The sequence below is a fragment of the Panthera leo genome, chromosome D1 (genome assembly GCF_018350215.1).
Source record: "Panthera leo isolate Ple1 chromosome D1, P.leo_Ple1_pat1.1, whole genome shotgun sequence".
NCBI classification, from domain to species: Eukaryota; Metazoa; Chordata; class Mammalia; order Carnivora; family Felidae; genus Panthera; species Panthera leo.
The window spans coordinates 32,709,605-32,726,865 of NC_056688.1; the positions used below are offsets into that span (position 1 = coordinate 32,709,605).

Consider the following 17,261-nt stretch of genomic DNA (forward strand, 5'->3'; position numbering starts at 1 on the left):
TGGATGCCACAGCAGCAAGGATGGACAAAGCAGAGCAGTGAATTAGCAATATAGAAGACAGAATATGGAGAATAATGAAGCAGAAAAAAGAGGGAAACTAAAGCAAAAGAACACAACACAAGGCTTAGAGAACTCAGTGATTTATTAAGAAGGAATAACATCCAAGTTACAGTAGTCCCCAAAGATGAAGGTAGAGAAAAAGGGTCAGAAGGTTTATGTGAGCAAATTATAGCAGAAAACTTTCCTAATCTGGGAAAAGACACAGACATCAAAATCCAAGAAGCATAGGGAACTCACATTAGATTTAAAAAAAACTGACCATCACTACAACATATCATAGTCAAATTCATTAAATACACAGTCAAGGACTGAATTATGAAAGCAGCAAGGGAAAAAAAGTCCTTAACCTATAAGGAAAGATAGATGAGGTTTGCAACAGACCTATCCACAAAAAACCTGGCAGTCCAGAAAGGAGTGCAGAATATAGTCAACGTGCTGAATTGGAAAACTAGGGAACCAAAAATTCTTTATCCAGCAAGGCTGTCATTCAAAATTGAAGGAGACAGAGTTTCCCAAACAAAACCTAAAGGAGTTCATGACTACTAAACCAGCCCTGCAAGAATTTTAAGGGGAACTCTTTGAGTGGATAAAAGATGAAACAAAACAAAAAATACTAAAAGCAACAAAAACTAGAAAGGACAAGAGAAAATCACCAGAAACTCCAACTCTGTAGATGACACAATGGCACTAAATTCATATATTTCAGTACTCACTCTAAATGTCAATGAATTAAATGCACCAATCAAAAGACATAAGGTATCAGAATGGATAAGAAGACAAGAACCATCTATATGCTGCTGACAAGAGACCAATTTTAGACCTAAAGACACCTACCGATTAAAAAAAAGTAAGGGAGTGGAGAGCCATCTATCATGCTAATGGTCACCAAAAGAAAGCTGGTGTAGCCATACTTATATCAGACAAACTAGATTTTAAAATAAAAACTGTAGTGAAATGAAGAAGGGCATTATATCAAAATTAAGGGGTCTATCCACCAAAAAGAGCTAACAATTTTAAATATTTATGCCCCAACCTGGAAGAACCCAAACATGTATGTCAGTTAATTACAAACATAAAGAAACTCACTGATAATACCATAATAGCAGGAGACTTCAACATCCCACTTATAGCAATGGACAGATGAGTAGAAAATCAGCAAGCAAACAATGGTTTTGAATGACAAACTGGACCAGATGGACTTAACAAATATATTCAGAACATTTCATCCTAAAGCAGCAGAATACACATTCTTCTCAAGTGCACATGCAGCATTCTCCAGAATAGATCACATACTGGGACACAAATCAGCCCTCAGCAAGTACACAAGATCAAGATCTTACATTGCATAGTTTCAGACCACAATGCTATGAAACTTGAAACCAACCACAAGAAAAAGTTTGGAAAGACCATGAATATTTGGAGATTAAAGAACATCCTACTAAACAATGAATGGGTTAACCAAGAAATTAAAGATAAATTAAAAAGTACATGGAAGCCAATGAAAATGAAAACATGACAGCCCAAAACCTCTGAGATGCAGCAAAGGTGCTCATAAGAGGAAAGTATATAGCAATCCAGGCCTTCCTAAATAAGGAGGAAATGTCTCACATATACAACCTAACCTTACACCCTAAGAGCTGGAAAAACAATAGGAAAGAAAGCCCACAACCAGCAGATGATGAGAAATAATAAAGATTAGAGCAGAAATCAATGATACCAAATTTAAAAAAAAAAAAAAAACAGTAGAACAGATCAATGAAACCAGGAGTTGGTTCTTTGAAAGAATTAACATAATTGATAAACCACTAGCCAGATTGATCAAAAAGAAAAAGTAAAGGATCCAATTAAATAAAATCATGAATAAAAGAGGAGCGATCACAACCAACACTGCAGAAATACAATAATAAGAGAATGTTATGAACAATTATATGCCAGTAAAACGGGCAATCTGGAAGAAATGGACAAATTCCTGGAAACATATAAACTTCTAAAACTAAAAAAAGAAAAAACACAGAATTTGAACAGAAGAAATTGAATCCATAATCAAAAATCTCCCAAAAAACAAGAGCCCATGGCTAGATGGCTTTCCAGGAGAATTCTACCATTTAAAGAAGAGTTCACACCTATTCTTTTGAAACTATTCCAAAAAATACAAAGGGAAGGAAAACTTCCAAACTATTCTACAAGGCCAGCATTACCTTGATTCCAAAACCAGACAGAGACCCTACTGAAAAGAAGAACTACAGACCGATTTCCCTGGTGAACATGGATGCAGAGATTCTCAACAAAATACTCAACAACCAGATCCAACAATATATTAAAAGAATTATTCACCACAACCAAGTGAGTTTTATACCTGGATGCAGGGCTGGTTCAATATCTGCAAATCAATCAATGTGACACATCACATTAATAAAAGAAAGGACAAGAACCACACGATCTTCTCAATAGATGCAGAAAAAGCATTTTACAAAATATAGCATCCTTTCTTGATAAAAACCCTCAAGAAGGTAGGGATAGAAGGATCATACCTCAAGATATAAAAGTCATATATGAAAGAAACACTGCTATTATCATCCTCAATTGGGAAAACCTTAAGCTTTCTCCTTAAGGTCAGGAACATGACAAGGATGTCCACTCTCACTGTTGTTAGTCAGTATAGGGTTGGAAGTCCTAGCCTCAACTATCAGACAAATAAAATGTATGCAAATCAGCAAGGAGGAAGTCAAAGTTTCACTTTTTGCAGATGACATGATATTCTATGTGGAAAACCCAAAAGACTCCCCCCAGAAATGGCTAGAACTGATCCATGAATTCAGCAAAGACACAGGATATAAAATCAATGAACAGAAATTGGTTTCATTCCTATACACCAATATTGAAGCAACAGAAAAAGAAATCAAGAAATTGATCCCATTTACAATTGCATCAAAAGCCATAAAATACTGAAGAACAAACCTAACCAAAGAGGTGAAAAATCTATATGCTGAAAACTATAGAGAGTTTATGAAAGAAATTGAAGAAGACACAAAAAAATGGAAAAACATTCCATGCTCATGAATTGGAAGAACAAATGTTAAAATGTTGATACTACACAAAGCAATCTACATATTCAATTCAATCCCCATGAAAATAACACCAGCATTCTTCACAGAGTTAGAAAAACAATGCTAAAATTTGTATGGAACCAGAAAAGACCCCAAATAGCTAAAGCAATCAAGAAAAAGAAAAACAAAGCTGGAGTTGTCACAATTCTGGACTTCAAGATGTATTACAAAGCTGTAATCATCAAGACAATATGGTACTGGCACAAAACCAGACAGATGGATCAATGGAACAGAATAAAGAACCCAGAAATGGACCCACAAATGTATGGCCAACTAATCTGTGACAAAGCAGGAAAGAGTATCAAATGGAAAAAAGACAGTCTCTTCAGCAAATTGTGTTGGGAAAATTGGACAGCAACATGCAGAAGAATGAACATAGACCACTTTCTTACACCATTCACAAAAATACTCAAAATGGATGAAAGACCTAAATGTAACACAGGAAGCTATCAAATTCTAGGAGAAGAAAACCGGCAGCAAGCTCTTTGACCTCAGCCACAGCAAGTTCTTACTTGACATGTCTCTGGAAGCAAGGAAAACAAAAGCAAAAATGAACTATTAGGACCTCATCAAGATAAAAAGCTTCTGCACAGCAAAGGAAACAACCAACAGAACTAAAAGGCAACCAAAAGAATGGGAGAATATATTTGCAAATGACATATCAGATAAAGGGTTAGTATCCAAAATCTAAAAGGAACGTACCAAACTCATCACCCCCCAAAAAATAATCCAGAGAATGGGAAAAAGACATGAATAGACACTTTTCCAAAGAAGACATTAAAATGGCTAACAGACACATGAAAAGATTCTCAACATCATCATCATCAGGGAAATACAAATCAAAACCACAATGAGATAGCACCTTACACCTGTCAGAATGGCTAAAATGAACAACTCAGGCAGCAACAGGTGTTGGCAAGGATATGGAGAAAGGACTTACACTGCTTACACTGCTGGTGGGAATGCAAATTGGTGCAGCTGCTCTGGAAAACAGTATGTAGGTTCCTCAGAAAAATTAAAAATAGAACTACAATATGACCTAACAATTGCACTACTAGGTATTTATCCAAAGGATACAGGAATGCTGTTTTGAAGGGCACATGCACCCCAATGTTTATAGCAGCTCTATGGACAATAGCCAAAGTATAGAAAGAACCCAAATGTTCATTGACTCATCAATGGATAAAGAAGATGTAGTACTTGTGTGTGTGTGTGTGTGTGTGTGTGTATACACACACATGTATATATAATGGAATATTACTTGGCATTCACAAAGAATGAAATCTTGCCATTTGTAACAATGTGAATGGAACTAGAGTGTATTATAAGTGAAATAAGACAAATATCACATGACTTCACTAATATGTGGAATTTAAGACATAAAACAGATGAACATAAAGGAAGGAAAGGAAAAATAATATAAAAACAGTGAGGGAGGCAAATTATAAAAGACTCTTAAATACAGAAAACAAACAGGGTTGCTGGTGGGGTTTGGGGTAGGGGGATAGGCTAAATGGCAAGGGGCATTCAGGAGGACACTTGTTGGGATGAGCACTGGGTGTTATATAAAGTGATGAATCAATAAGTTCTGTTTTTGAAATCATCATTACACTATATGTTAACTAAGTTGGATTTAAATTTAAAAAGTAATAATAAATGTTCTGGAACCAAATAATGGTGATGGTTGCACAACTCTGTGAATATACTAAAACCACTGAACCGTATTCTTTGAAAAGGTGAATTTTATGGCATATGCATAATATCTCAATAAAAATTATACTCTGTGGAAAAAAAAAGGAAAAGGGAGTCAACACTACAATGATGCTATTTAAATCTGTGGAAGGAAAAGTTAGAATAGCTGAAAGAGTTAAACACATTTGCTTCTTGAGCATGAGAAATGTTGGGTTGCCTGGGCACTATTCTTTGCCCTAATAAGGTTGCAAAACTGTGCTAATATATAAAACATTTAAAAATTAAGCAACAAACTTCAAAAAACATTTGAAATATATTTTAAGCCCCTATAGATAAATGAGTACAAAATAGAAAAGTTTTTAAAAATTACTAATATGCATAAGAATATTGTTCAGCCTACTAATAATTTAAGAAATGAAAATGAGATTTTATTTTTATATGTAAAAAGCAAAGATTACCTAAAATTAAGATACTCAAAACTAGTCACAAAACAGTTAAATACTAAGAAGTTTAGCAATGTATATTATGAGTGTTAAGAAAGTTAATATCTTTTACTGTAATAATTCCATGTCTAAGGATATATCCTTTTAAAAAATAAAAAAAAAATTAAATTTATCGTAAACATCGTTTGGTAAAATATCTCAAATATCAAATGATAAGACAATTAAATAAATTGTACTCCTACAGTTTCGTGAGGTCAAATTATATGTGAGAATTAAAATATTCATTTTTAAAGAATTCTAAGAGATGTAAGTAAATGTTCTCAATATAATGTTAGGAAATATCCTAAAATATTGGATTGTAGGATCTGGTGAATTGTAATCTTATATGTATTTTATGTACTTTCTAAAAGTTTTCCAATGATTATGTTATTTTTAAGTTAGCTAAATCAAAAATAAAGATCCTTGCTTTTTTTTTAAAAAGTGTTCTTATCTAAAATAGCACCTGGCTAACTGCCCATGACTCACCCTCTCCCATTTTGCCACTATGATATTTGCAAGAAATCCTAAAAGTCACTTGTGGAATCAACAAGAATCTGAGAGAAAATTCTCCAATCATATATTACTGGATGTAATAAATTAAGGAAACAATGAATTAAGGTAAGGAGCTCAAAGCAAAGAGAAATATTTATGAGAGCTGGTTCAACATAGATCTGAAATGTAGGAAAATGAGTAGGAGAGGAGAAAAAAATTGAGAATATCTCAGAAGCATAGGATGAGAGCCTAACGATTAGATTATCATATCCCCAGAACTTGTTAGTGGTTGATACTAAAAGTATGTGAGGCTAGCTGGGATTAGGCCTGATTTTCTCTTAAAGAGAATAATTGGTTCAAGTGCCAGTTCTAAATACTTAGATGGATAGAGTGAAGGCTCTGGGTTACTAGTTTCCATTCTTGAGCGCCCAACAGGAAAATAGTACTTCAAGAATCAGAAGAAAAAATTATTTTTTAAGTGTTTAGTTAAATTCCAGTTAACATAGAGTTATAGTAATCTAAGAGATTATGTGGTTTTTCTTTCAGCAATCTAGATATAGTTGCAAGAAAAGGCAGCTGTTTCACTTAAATTTGAAGATTTGTTTGTAAGATAAATACAACCAAAGAAAAAGAAAACAAGAAAATTGGGAGTTCTGATGATAATTTCCTGAAGATATCAACCAGGGCATCTCAAATAAGTGATATCAGAAGGAACTAAAATATTAAGGAAAAAAAGCTGTTGGTAAATTGACAATGTAGGGGAACTAGCAATAAGAATAGGAAGCTGTGTCTAAAATTTGGTGATCAGAATTAAAGATTACAGAGGGAAATGTCTGAATTACCAGTTAACATCACCATGGGAATAAGAGGCATTCCCAATAAAATAAGCAACAAAATAGGAATATTTGCCATAGTAACCATTTTTTAATATTGTTCTGGATGTCCTAACAATGCACTGACTCATGAAGCAGAAACAAGAGCTACAACTATTGGGAAGGGGGAAATGAGGATATTTTTAATATAGTGTTTTTGTATACCAAGAAAAAAAAAGGAAAAGAAAAAGACAATCTACCAAAACTACTTGAATTAAAAATAGAAATTAAAAGAAATAAATAAAAATAGAGTATCACAAAGAGAAGTATTGTGGTATCAATAGCTTTCTCCTATCAGCAGGAAGGAGTTAGGAAATTTAATAAAGCAATGTTAAAATTACAAAAAAAATAAATTATCCATGAATAATCTCAATGAGAAATGCTTCAGATTTATAAGACTTAAACTTTACAGAGTGATCCAAGTATTTGTTACAATACCTCTTCTTTAAAAAAGGACCCAGAATACATGTAATTGTAAACTAAATCAAACCATTCCTGACAAGGATGTGGAATGAGCAAATGCTAAGTTAAGTGCATAAGCATTGATACAGCTCTAAAATAAGTAAGCTAAAAATTTCCTTTAATTTATGTAGTTGTTTTTATCATATTCTTCAAGACAATTATGTTTATATGTCCTAAAACTATCAATAACACTCCCTATTTAAGGTGTTCATATTTTGGGTTGTTTATCCAAAGAATTCATCTTTTTAAGCATAACTATTACTTGTAATTATCTTCTTACAGTTCCTTTGGAAGGGTTAAGAAGTCAAAACCAGTTTGAAGAGATGAGATCAAGCTACATTAGAGAGCTCATCAAGGCAATTGGTCTGAGGCAAAAAGGAGTTGTCTCTAGCTCACAGCGTTTCTACCAACTTACAAAACTTCTTGATAACTTGCATGATGTAAGTATTTTGTTTTCTAGGAAATAAATGATTGTTTTCTGAATTTCTGTAATATTTTAAATATTAAATCTACATTTTACTTTATATGGTTTCTTCAAGGTCATAATTTGTACTTATATCTTAAAACAGTATTTACATCACACTGCTCAGAATTTATATTGTGCTTTTTTTCATTTTCACTATAGATCATCCAAATATCCTTTTACTAGTATTTGTATAATTTGAGAGTAATTTAATGATTTATAGGAATTATACACCTTCCTGAGCATATTCTAAAATAATTTTGCCTTATGTTAGAAAATTTAAATATACAAGACAAGCAAAGGTATAGGTGTGGAAAATAAGACTCTTATATCATTTTGGATGGAATTATAAGTTAATAACAGTGCTAGTAGACAATTTGACAATCTACTCATCGGGTCAAATTTGAAACCTTATTCCTGAATATGGACAGATAGCTAAGGATTGTTAGCTATATGGGTAAAGCCTCTGTAATGAAAGGCAGAAAGCAAATAAACAGAGAGAAAGTAATGAAGGAAAAGGCACCAGAGCAGAGAACACAAAAGATATTCAAAAAGAATTAAGATATTTAGAAATGTATGATATTGCATCCATGAAACAAGAATAAAAAATAGTTGAAAAGGAACATTTACCAAGAAATTACTTTTGGATAATTTAATATAGAAGAGCAGAAATTTAAATTTTAATAGAAGGGCTGACATATATACCTCAGGAAAACTCAAAAGAAATAACAAAAAAGATAAAGATGAAAAATTAGAAGAGATAGAAAATTTAGGGGATTAATTGCAGGGAGTTCATTCTTAATTAAAAGGAATTTATAAAAGAATAGATAAAATCAAGCAGAGAAAATTTTATAAAAAATCATAGAATAAAAGTTGCTAGACCTTAATTTTCTGACTGTACAGCCCCAGTGTACAAAGCACAGCACAATTGAACAAAGGCACATTAATGTAGAATTTTAGAATACCAGAAATAAAGAGAATATCCTAAAATATACCAATGAGAAAAGAAACAAATCACATAAAAATTATCAGGATTCAGAATGATGTTGTACTTCTCAATGCAATATTAGAACCCAGAAAACAATGCCTTTGGAATTTTGAAGGAAAGGAAAATATTCAAAGAATTTTATACCCAGGCCAGCCATCAAACAAATATGATGGCATCATAAAGGTATTTTCAGACATGCAAGGTCTCAGAGAACTTATCTCAAATATAACCTTTCTCAAGGACATCTACAGGATGTTTTAACAACAAACACTGGGGTAAGCCAGTGAAGTAGAAAATCAAATACAGGAGAGATGCAAAGGGATATTTTAGCATAGCAACCATTAGCCTAGCTTGAAGCAGTAATGCACAGGGTTTCGGAATACTAGTATTGGGGAAAAAAAGATGGAACTGAGGGATTACCAGTAGGTGTGAACATACTGAGGTGAGTTTTTACAAATTGTGTCAATTGACCGTGGCTTTGTGATAAATATACAGGAAACAAAGCAAAACAGAAACACAAGGTTATTAACTCTAGCAAAATAAAAATAAGTCATATAATAAAGGAAATTTAATCCAGCAGGAAACAATAAAAATATTTATAATATAATTGCTAGATATTGATTTGGTCAAAAACTGAGATACAACTATACAGAGAATGAGGAGAAAAGAAAGTGTGCATAGTTGGGAGGGGTGTCTCATATAAGGGAGCTAAGTCTCATTTTTCATAATAGAAAATCAATAACATCACATTTTAAAAACAAAATTTGTTAGAAATACAGAGATAAGTATTTAGAGACATGGGCTAAAGAAGTTAAAAGTGGTTGCATCTTGGAAACTAGAATAAGGATGGGAAGAATTCTATAAGGAAACTGCTGGATTTTGTTGCTGCTGCTGGGTTCTATTTGACTTTTAAAATTACTTACATTAATTACTTTGCCAAAAGTTAAATTAGATTAAAATAAATTATGCTGGGTTACTTGTATTGACAGAGGCAGAGTCAATATATTGTTATGCAAAAAATCCAGTCCATTAACAAATAGACTTTATTAAATAATTGCATTTTTGGAAATATATATGCATTGTGTATATTGTGTATATACCTGGCTATGTTTGTATACATGTATAAAGAGGAAAAAGAATTTGAAAGACACCAAAATGTTCATATCACTTATCCTGTGGGATTATGAATGACTTTCATTTCTTTAAATCTTTCTGTACTATCAGAATGTTTCACTGTATGTAATATTTTCATATTACTGTAGAGAGTGAAGGGAGTTATTTTATCAAGAAAACATCTTGATAGGTATTTATATTGTTAGAAAAATAAGTTGTCATGTTTGATTAATATATGAATGCATTATTTTTCTTATACATGTTTTTTATCCATTTGTGAAACCAACCAATATGAATGTATTATTTTTTACATGTTTTTTATCCATTTGTGGAACCAACAGCTTGTCAAACAGCTTCATCTGTACTGCTTGAATACATTTATCCAGTCCCGAGCACTGAGTGTTGAATTTCCAGAAATGATGTCTGAAGTGATTGCTGCACAGTTACCCAAGATCTTGGCAGGGATGGTGAAACCTCTGCTCTTTCATAAAAAGTGAATGCCATTTTTATCTTTAAAAATTAAATTTTGTGGTATGTCTATTTTTCTTTTAGTCTGCATTGTGAGGTCTTGATTTTTACAATGTTCTTCTCAAAGCCTTACATTTATAACGTATCATATTGTGTAAATTTCAGAGAGAATTGTGAACTTTTAATTGTTTTTCTTTATAAAGCATAACTAGAATTTTTAAAGTGTTTTGTGTAGCCATATATTCTTTAAGAGTTTACAAGATTGAAAAAGTACTAAAAGTGATTGCTAACATAAACTTAATCATATTCATAGTATTTCACACCATTTAGGTGAAGATTTTTAACTTTTGCATCTAACAAATCTTCTACTTTAAAGGAAAAAAATCTTACACATAAAAATAAAAAGTTATTGTATATGTTCCTTCTAGGTAGCTCCCTTTGTCTCGATTATATTTACAAAAATGAGCCTTTAAATAATGGTATGCAAAATTTTGCCTACATGAACATATATATACATTTTTGTGAGGAGGAAATTTATAACCTTTATCAGGTTTTCTAAAGGGTTTTTAGTGCAAAAAGTATAGAGAAAAAGAGTTTAAAATCCCTGAAGTAGATTGAGGGTTTGATATTAGGAAAAACAGCTCATATATATAGACTCTGACTGTTTCCCAGATTGGAAACACAGACTCTAAGGAAGTTATTAAGGAAAGCCATATCATTATGACAACAGTATTAGCGGTTTTGTAGTTTTTTACTAACCTTTTTTGGGACTTGTCCTTTAATGAGGCTTGTGAATCAAATCTGAAGAGTCTGTGGCCTAATGCTACTCCTTACCATCTGGAGCAGGTAGAAAGTCACTTAACCTTACTGATTTTCAATTTCCTCACACTTACCACTGGTATAATATATTTCCTGAAAAATGTTCCTTTTGGTCAAAGCTTCTTATTCACTTCTTAATCAAAAAAGAAAAGAAGGGGAGGGAGGAAAGGAAGAGGAAAAAAATAAATATTCTCTTTCTTCATTCAGAAAGTCGTAATGATAAATCACAGATTGAAAATTTTTGAGTGCCTCTGATCCAATTCTAAGATAGGTATTTCAAGAAATACTAGATACTGGATTAAAATAATACAACCAATTATAATAACTAGAAAACACACAATTCACACTGTTATATGAACTTAAAAAATATTGCATTAGAATATGGACAAGAGTATTTTTATGAGATGAGTCACTGGAGAGCCATTTATTTTTTAAAGATCTATGTATATATCTGTATATGTAAATACAGATAAATATATAAAAAATAACAGGAAGAACTAAGTTCATACCACTGATAAAATTCAATAAAAATAATCATTGTTTTATTTTCTGTTTCTTTTATCTCTATTATATATATGTGTATATATATATATATATATACACATATATATGTGTATATATGTGTGTGTGTGTGTGTGTGTGTGTGTGTGTGTGTGTGTATTTTAACAGCTCAGAGTAACTAGTAGGCCAAATTATTTTTCTAAAATTTTAAAAATTGGACATTATCTTACAAATAAGATGTATCGCCATATGCAAATTAATGGTTGTTAATAAGAAAGAGTAACTTTGAAAACAATATAGAAAACATTTACTGACTTCTCTGATTTCTTAATACATTTTGGGCTACCCATTCTCTTTAACTGATAAATTTTTGCAGTTTACCAAGGGACAGTAACATCTCTTAATGAATACTAATGTGATCCCCCAAACGAGGTAAAGTGGTTTCATCTGAGAAAAAATTGGCATGACAGTGTTTTCAAAACTGTTTTTTACCAGCTAATTCTCTATTTATAAAAAGAATTAGCTATGGCATGTCTATAAATAGTGAATTCACATAAGACATTTGAAGTAGGGATTAAAATAAACTCCAACCAAGGCTCTTGGCTTGGGTTCATTACATCTATGTGACAAATATAGTCAATAATATACAAATTTTATAATATTTGGTTATAACATTCAGTAAGAGTTTAAACCAAGTATTCCAAATAGTGTTAGCATTAATATAAAAACAGTCTCTTCCTTGGTAAGTCTAACTACATGTCTTTTTCTGTGAATACATATGTATAACCATAGACTATAGCTATTCAGTTTTTCAAAATCTTTATACACACAAACTCATACTCTTGCTATCTTCAGTCCAAAGTTAACTTCCTAAAAAGGATCTAATCTTGCCATTTCCTCACTTTAAAATGTTCATCGACTTCCGGTCACCCATTACAGTGATTATCAACTATAGCTTCATGTTACAGTCTCAAAGTGAGCTTTTTAAAAATACCTTTGCCTGGGCTCCATCCTCAGTGATTTTATTTTAATTGCTTTACTCTTATTAATTCAGTGACACAGTAGTTATTCTGAAATGATGTTCAAACATCAATTTCTATAACTTTACTGTCTTCGTCCTCTACTATCTTACATTTATCTTATGTTCCAGCCATACAAATCTTTTTACCATCAATTTTTCTGCCTGAATTTTCCCCCTTTGATACTAGTCACATTCATATCTCAATTTTCAAGACTCAGCGAAGCATTATTTTTGTAATGTTCTTCCCTGCATCTTCCAGGTGGTGGTTTGCTTCCTCCTAAGGTTTACCAGGTATTTTGTGCACATCTGAATTATAGTAGTGTGTTCTATAATTCTGACTGTAGTACAAGACTGGGAGCCAGTTTGAGATAGAGCAATTGTGTCTCTTGACTGGGAGTTGCATGGCATGTTCTCATTTTTGGTATCACCATGGATCTGTATCATTCTTTTGTTACATCATTATATGTCCATATTCATGATTTTATGGCTTTCTCTTCCCATACTCCTTATCTACATTTCTGCATTTCTCTTCATCTCTAAAAATTTTCTACTTCTTCCTACTTTGTGAGATCTCTCCTCATACTGATTATACCTTAGGAGAATATAAGTATGTTTTATATTTATTAAAAACACTGACTGACTCTCACAAATATCCAGTGACAAAGAGTTTTATGGAAGTTTGCATAATTTAGTTCTAAAAGCAGAGGCACCTTTGAGGCAAAATGGCTGTTAGTGCTCCCTGAAAAGTCTCAATTTTGGACCTCATTTATCTGATGTAATTGTTTGGGATTTTTGAGATTTAGAGTGAACTATGGAAGTCTTGTTTTTCTTGGTCTGAAAAATTGACTAAATAGATATGTTGTTTAGGCGTGAGTAAGAAGAGATAATAGATTTTTTCATGAAATAGACTGGCTTCTGAAAAGTAATGGTGTTATTACCTGAGATAAAGGTGGTTGATATGTTCTTATCAATGAAATAATTGAAGTAAATTCCAAGGACCAGTTCTTTTCAATGATTTCCATAATTATGAACTTGAAAGTCGAGCCTCTGACAGTGTACATCCTAATTCGCTTCTAAGAGATTATTTTTAAATGGAAAGTTGTTAGAGACTTTTTAATGTCTTATATAATTTTAATAGTAAAATATTTTACTTCTTACCTGAAAACTAAGGATATATAGAATATATGGTGAAAAACATCTGTAATTGTATAATTCAGAAATAAAAAGTTGCATTTTGGGGAAAAAAATGAACACTTCATGCTCCCTGTTTTAAATTTCAAAACTGAATGAGTGGAGTATTATTTCCTTTCCTAAGAAAGATTACACAAATGCAAACTCAGTATATAGCCCTAACTCAATATACAATTTTTTCTCATTTCTGATTTCACTCAACAAATATTGAGTACCTGTTATTAACAGAAGAAAATGTGGTAAAAAGCATTATGGGAATTTACAGCTGAAGGAAGACTATAACTCAACAAAGTTAAAGCCTAGCAGTAGGTATAAATCACAGTGTCTGGTAAATAGTAGGCACTCAAATATTTGTTGAGCACACAAATGAAAATACAGTTTGGATGTGATAAGTGCAAAGCATTATTTATGTATAACTTCACTAAGACAAATAATGCAGCTAAAGATAATTAACTTTAAAATACATATCAGGGGCACCTGTGTGGCTCAGTTAAGCATCAGACTCTTGATTTCAGCTTAGGCCATGCTGCATCAGGTGTGGAGTCTGCTTAAGATTCTCTCTCTCCTTCTGCCCCTCCACCTGTCTCTCTCTCTCTCTCTCTCTCTCTCTCTCTCAAAAAATAAAATTAAAAAAATAAAACCTAAAATAAATTTCAAATAACCCCTTAATTTGTGTCAGTAATTCATTTGCATTAAATCTGAATGTACATTTGTTGAAAAGGTTTCAATATGTTTTCCCCCCACAAATGTCATCCCAATAAATACATTTAAAAATTTTCCCCAACACAATAAAGGCAATCTGCCACTGGGAATAGTACCTCTCAGAATGTATTACATTGATAAGTAAGAAAATGTAGATGTACCCAAAAAAAAAAAAAAAAAAAAAAAGAAATGTCATTAGCCTTTCACATTCAAGTAAGACTCAGAGAACAGTTGATGATGTGGTCATTTTATCTGATTCTTGTTATTTTAAAACAATATTTGGATGACACAAATCCTTTTCTACCTACACATATTTAATTTCTAACATAACTTAAATTTTTAAAACTTCATTCAACTATGGGGTGAAAATGTGGTGGCCAAAAGGGTTGGATTTTGCTGTTGTGGTTATTGTTGTTTTGCAACCTCCTAATAATGTTTGATGTTCTTGATGTTGATATTGATTCACAGTGTAGATGTCAAAATACTGGATTTAAAATTTCAGGCTAAACTTTAAAAAATAAAGGTTTTGAAAAAGAACATAACATCACCAAATGGAAGATATCTAGTTTCTAAATCCTCCTTTACTTCCATTCCTATGCAGTCATCATAACCTTTATCTTCATTTTGCAGGTCATGTTCTTTCTACTTGCTCTAAAATGAAATTAATCATAATACGACAGGTCATATATCAGAAAATACTTTAAGATTGCTGAAATAGATTATTGAGTTAAAAATAGTTCCCTTAAAAAGGTTTGAGAAGCCATTTGAATTTGGATCAATTATACCTCCAGTATCAGTTGTTATGTGGCTAATTTTTTGTTTTTATTAAAAACATTGCACTTTTTAATTAGGCAGTGCTCTAATTTTTTACATTTAACATTAAAATGTTACACAAATTATATGCAAATATGTTGTTTTCTGCTAAAACAGTGGCTTTCATGGCATATCAACCTGTAACTTCTAAATTATCCATTACAGTGATATATTTCATGATGGGTACTGTGGAAGAACTGACCCAGGCCTATGCCCCTTCTCTGTCATTTTTACTAAATGAGATTGAGCAAGTCATTTAACCTCTCTCATTAAACCTGACTTTGACAAGTTGTTTTGCAATTAATAGAAATGAAAACAAAAAGTATACAGGTGTTCAGAAATAGTAATTGCTATTATTGTGTTTTTGTTAAACACAATATAATTGTGTTATACACACAATTTTATAATTTTATCACACAATGAATTTTATCAAATTCATCTGGCATATTCTATGGTGAAAACAAGGAATCTAGAAAATGCAGTTGCTTCATTGCTATCTCCATGTACACACAAATATTTGATGGATTTGATTTGAAATTAGAGCTAGAAGTATTCAGTTTCTTTGCCCAAAAAGAAAAAGTCTTTTGAGTTTGAGGCCTATATTATTAGAAATTTAAAGAACCTATCACCCTTTCACTATAATATTAAGAATAATGGTACTGATTTTGTCATTTTTAAAGTTATCTCTAAAATATTGAGATCTTGACTAGAATACAGACCCTCCAAATATCTATGTGATATACTATATGCTCAGATAATTTTTATTATAATAATTTCACAGAAGGGAAGAAGGGGTCTAGAAATCATAGTGAAATTATCAACCCCAAAAATAACATTACTGTCCTTAAGAAGGTTAGATACAAATTGCCCGAAAAGATCTTGTCTGCCTTGGTCTGATATCTTGCATTCCTTTGGGTGAGATGGCTATTAGATTTCTAAAGGTTTTGTTCTGAATATCTAAGCAATTTCTCTAATCTACATGTAGTCTTTAAAACACCAGATTTTAGGAAGAATATATATTCTTTTAAATATCTTTACAATCTACATGACATTGAGGATAAGTGCTTAAAACTTGAAATTTTTTCTCAAGTTAAAAGATAATTCATTTTTGTATTAGAGCATTCAACAACCATGTCTCCACTGATAAAAGTAAAATGGACAAGCAGACAACCCAAGGAAGGGCATAACTTTCTTTTTTCCAAAGTATGCCTTTTAAATAGCCATTAGATGTGGGGAATTTCTACAACTCTTAAATTTTATAGGAAATACATAACCAGATAATCTAGTAAGAGTTTGCCAAGTTCTAACTTGCTTATTCTCACTAGAGTAAGCCATGTAATGATTTTAGTGAAAAAAAATATATATATATATCATCCAGCCTCTGTAGTTTCACTGTATTTTCCTTACTCAAGTTTTGGTGAAAAGGACAGTTTCTGTCTCTACCTAGAATCTGCCGTCTATTTAATGCACCAGTATTCCACACTCCCTGCTCTTTCTCAAATCCAAAAGTTGAATAAAAAGCAGTAAAATAAATGATTCACCCTGTATTATGGAAATCTAGCCTGGATAGGTCTACATCCATAACATGAATTCATAATATGAACTGGGCCTTAGGTAATTGCATTTAAGTTGGATCACATCCCTATTTAAGCTCAGGAAAACATCCCTACAGACCATCATGTACCTGGGGATAATAGAATCTGTACTTCCAGAGTTAGGCCTGAAACAATGCGGCCTTAAAATTTTGTCCTCCCTGTCATTGGAGAAAATTTAAGAATTTGGGAGTTTTGGTGGTACGTAAAAAAGCAGTTCATAATAGCAATGACGTATACTTTATCTAAATATCCTGTAGCCAAAGAAAAATACAAATCTGTTCTCCTTGAAGTTGATCACATTTCAAGGCTGAGCTCTGGGCAAATGCCTGGAGGCTGCGCCCAGGCTTGTCCACAGCTTTATGCAGCTGTGTAGTTGGAAGACTGTTGCAGAACTGCTGGATTAGTCCCAGAATGTCAAGC

General features: G+C 32.1%; 1 protein-coding gene across 3 annotated transcripts in view; it reads left to right on the forward strand.

The window, feature by feature from the left end:
- Positions 1 to 11,494, forward strand: part of PGR (progesterone receptor) — a 104,816-nt gene extending 93,322 nt beyond the window's left edge. For 2 of the 3 annotated variants that reach the window (XM_042904222.1, XM_042904223.1), the window contains 2 exons: positions 7,450 to 7,607; positions 10,073 to 11,494. In XM_042904222.1, the coding sequence (XP_042760156.1) occupies positions 7,450 to 7,607; positions 10,073 to 10,228 (314 nt within the window). In that variant the 3' untranslated portion in view covers positions 10,229 to 11,494. Of the gene's footprint in view, positions 1 to 5,860; positions 5,960 to 7,449; positions 7,608 to 10,072 lie in introns of those variants that run through there. The other variant, XM_042904224.1, reaches the window with a different exon arrangement.
- Positions 11,495 to 17,261: the final 5,767 nt, after the last annotated feature.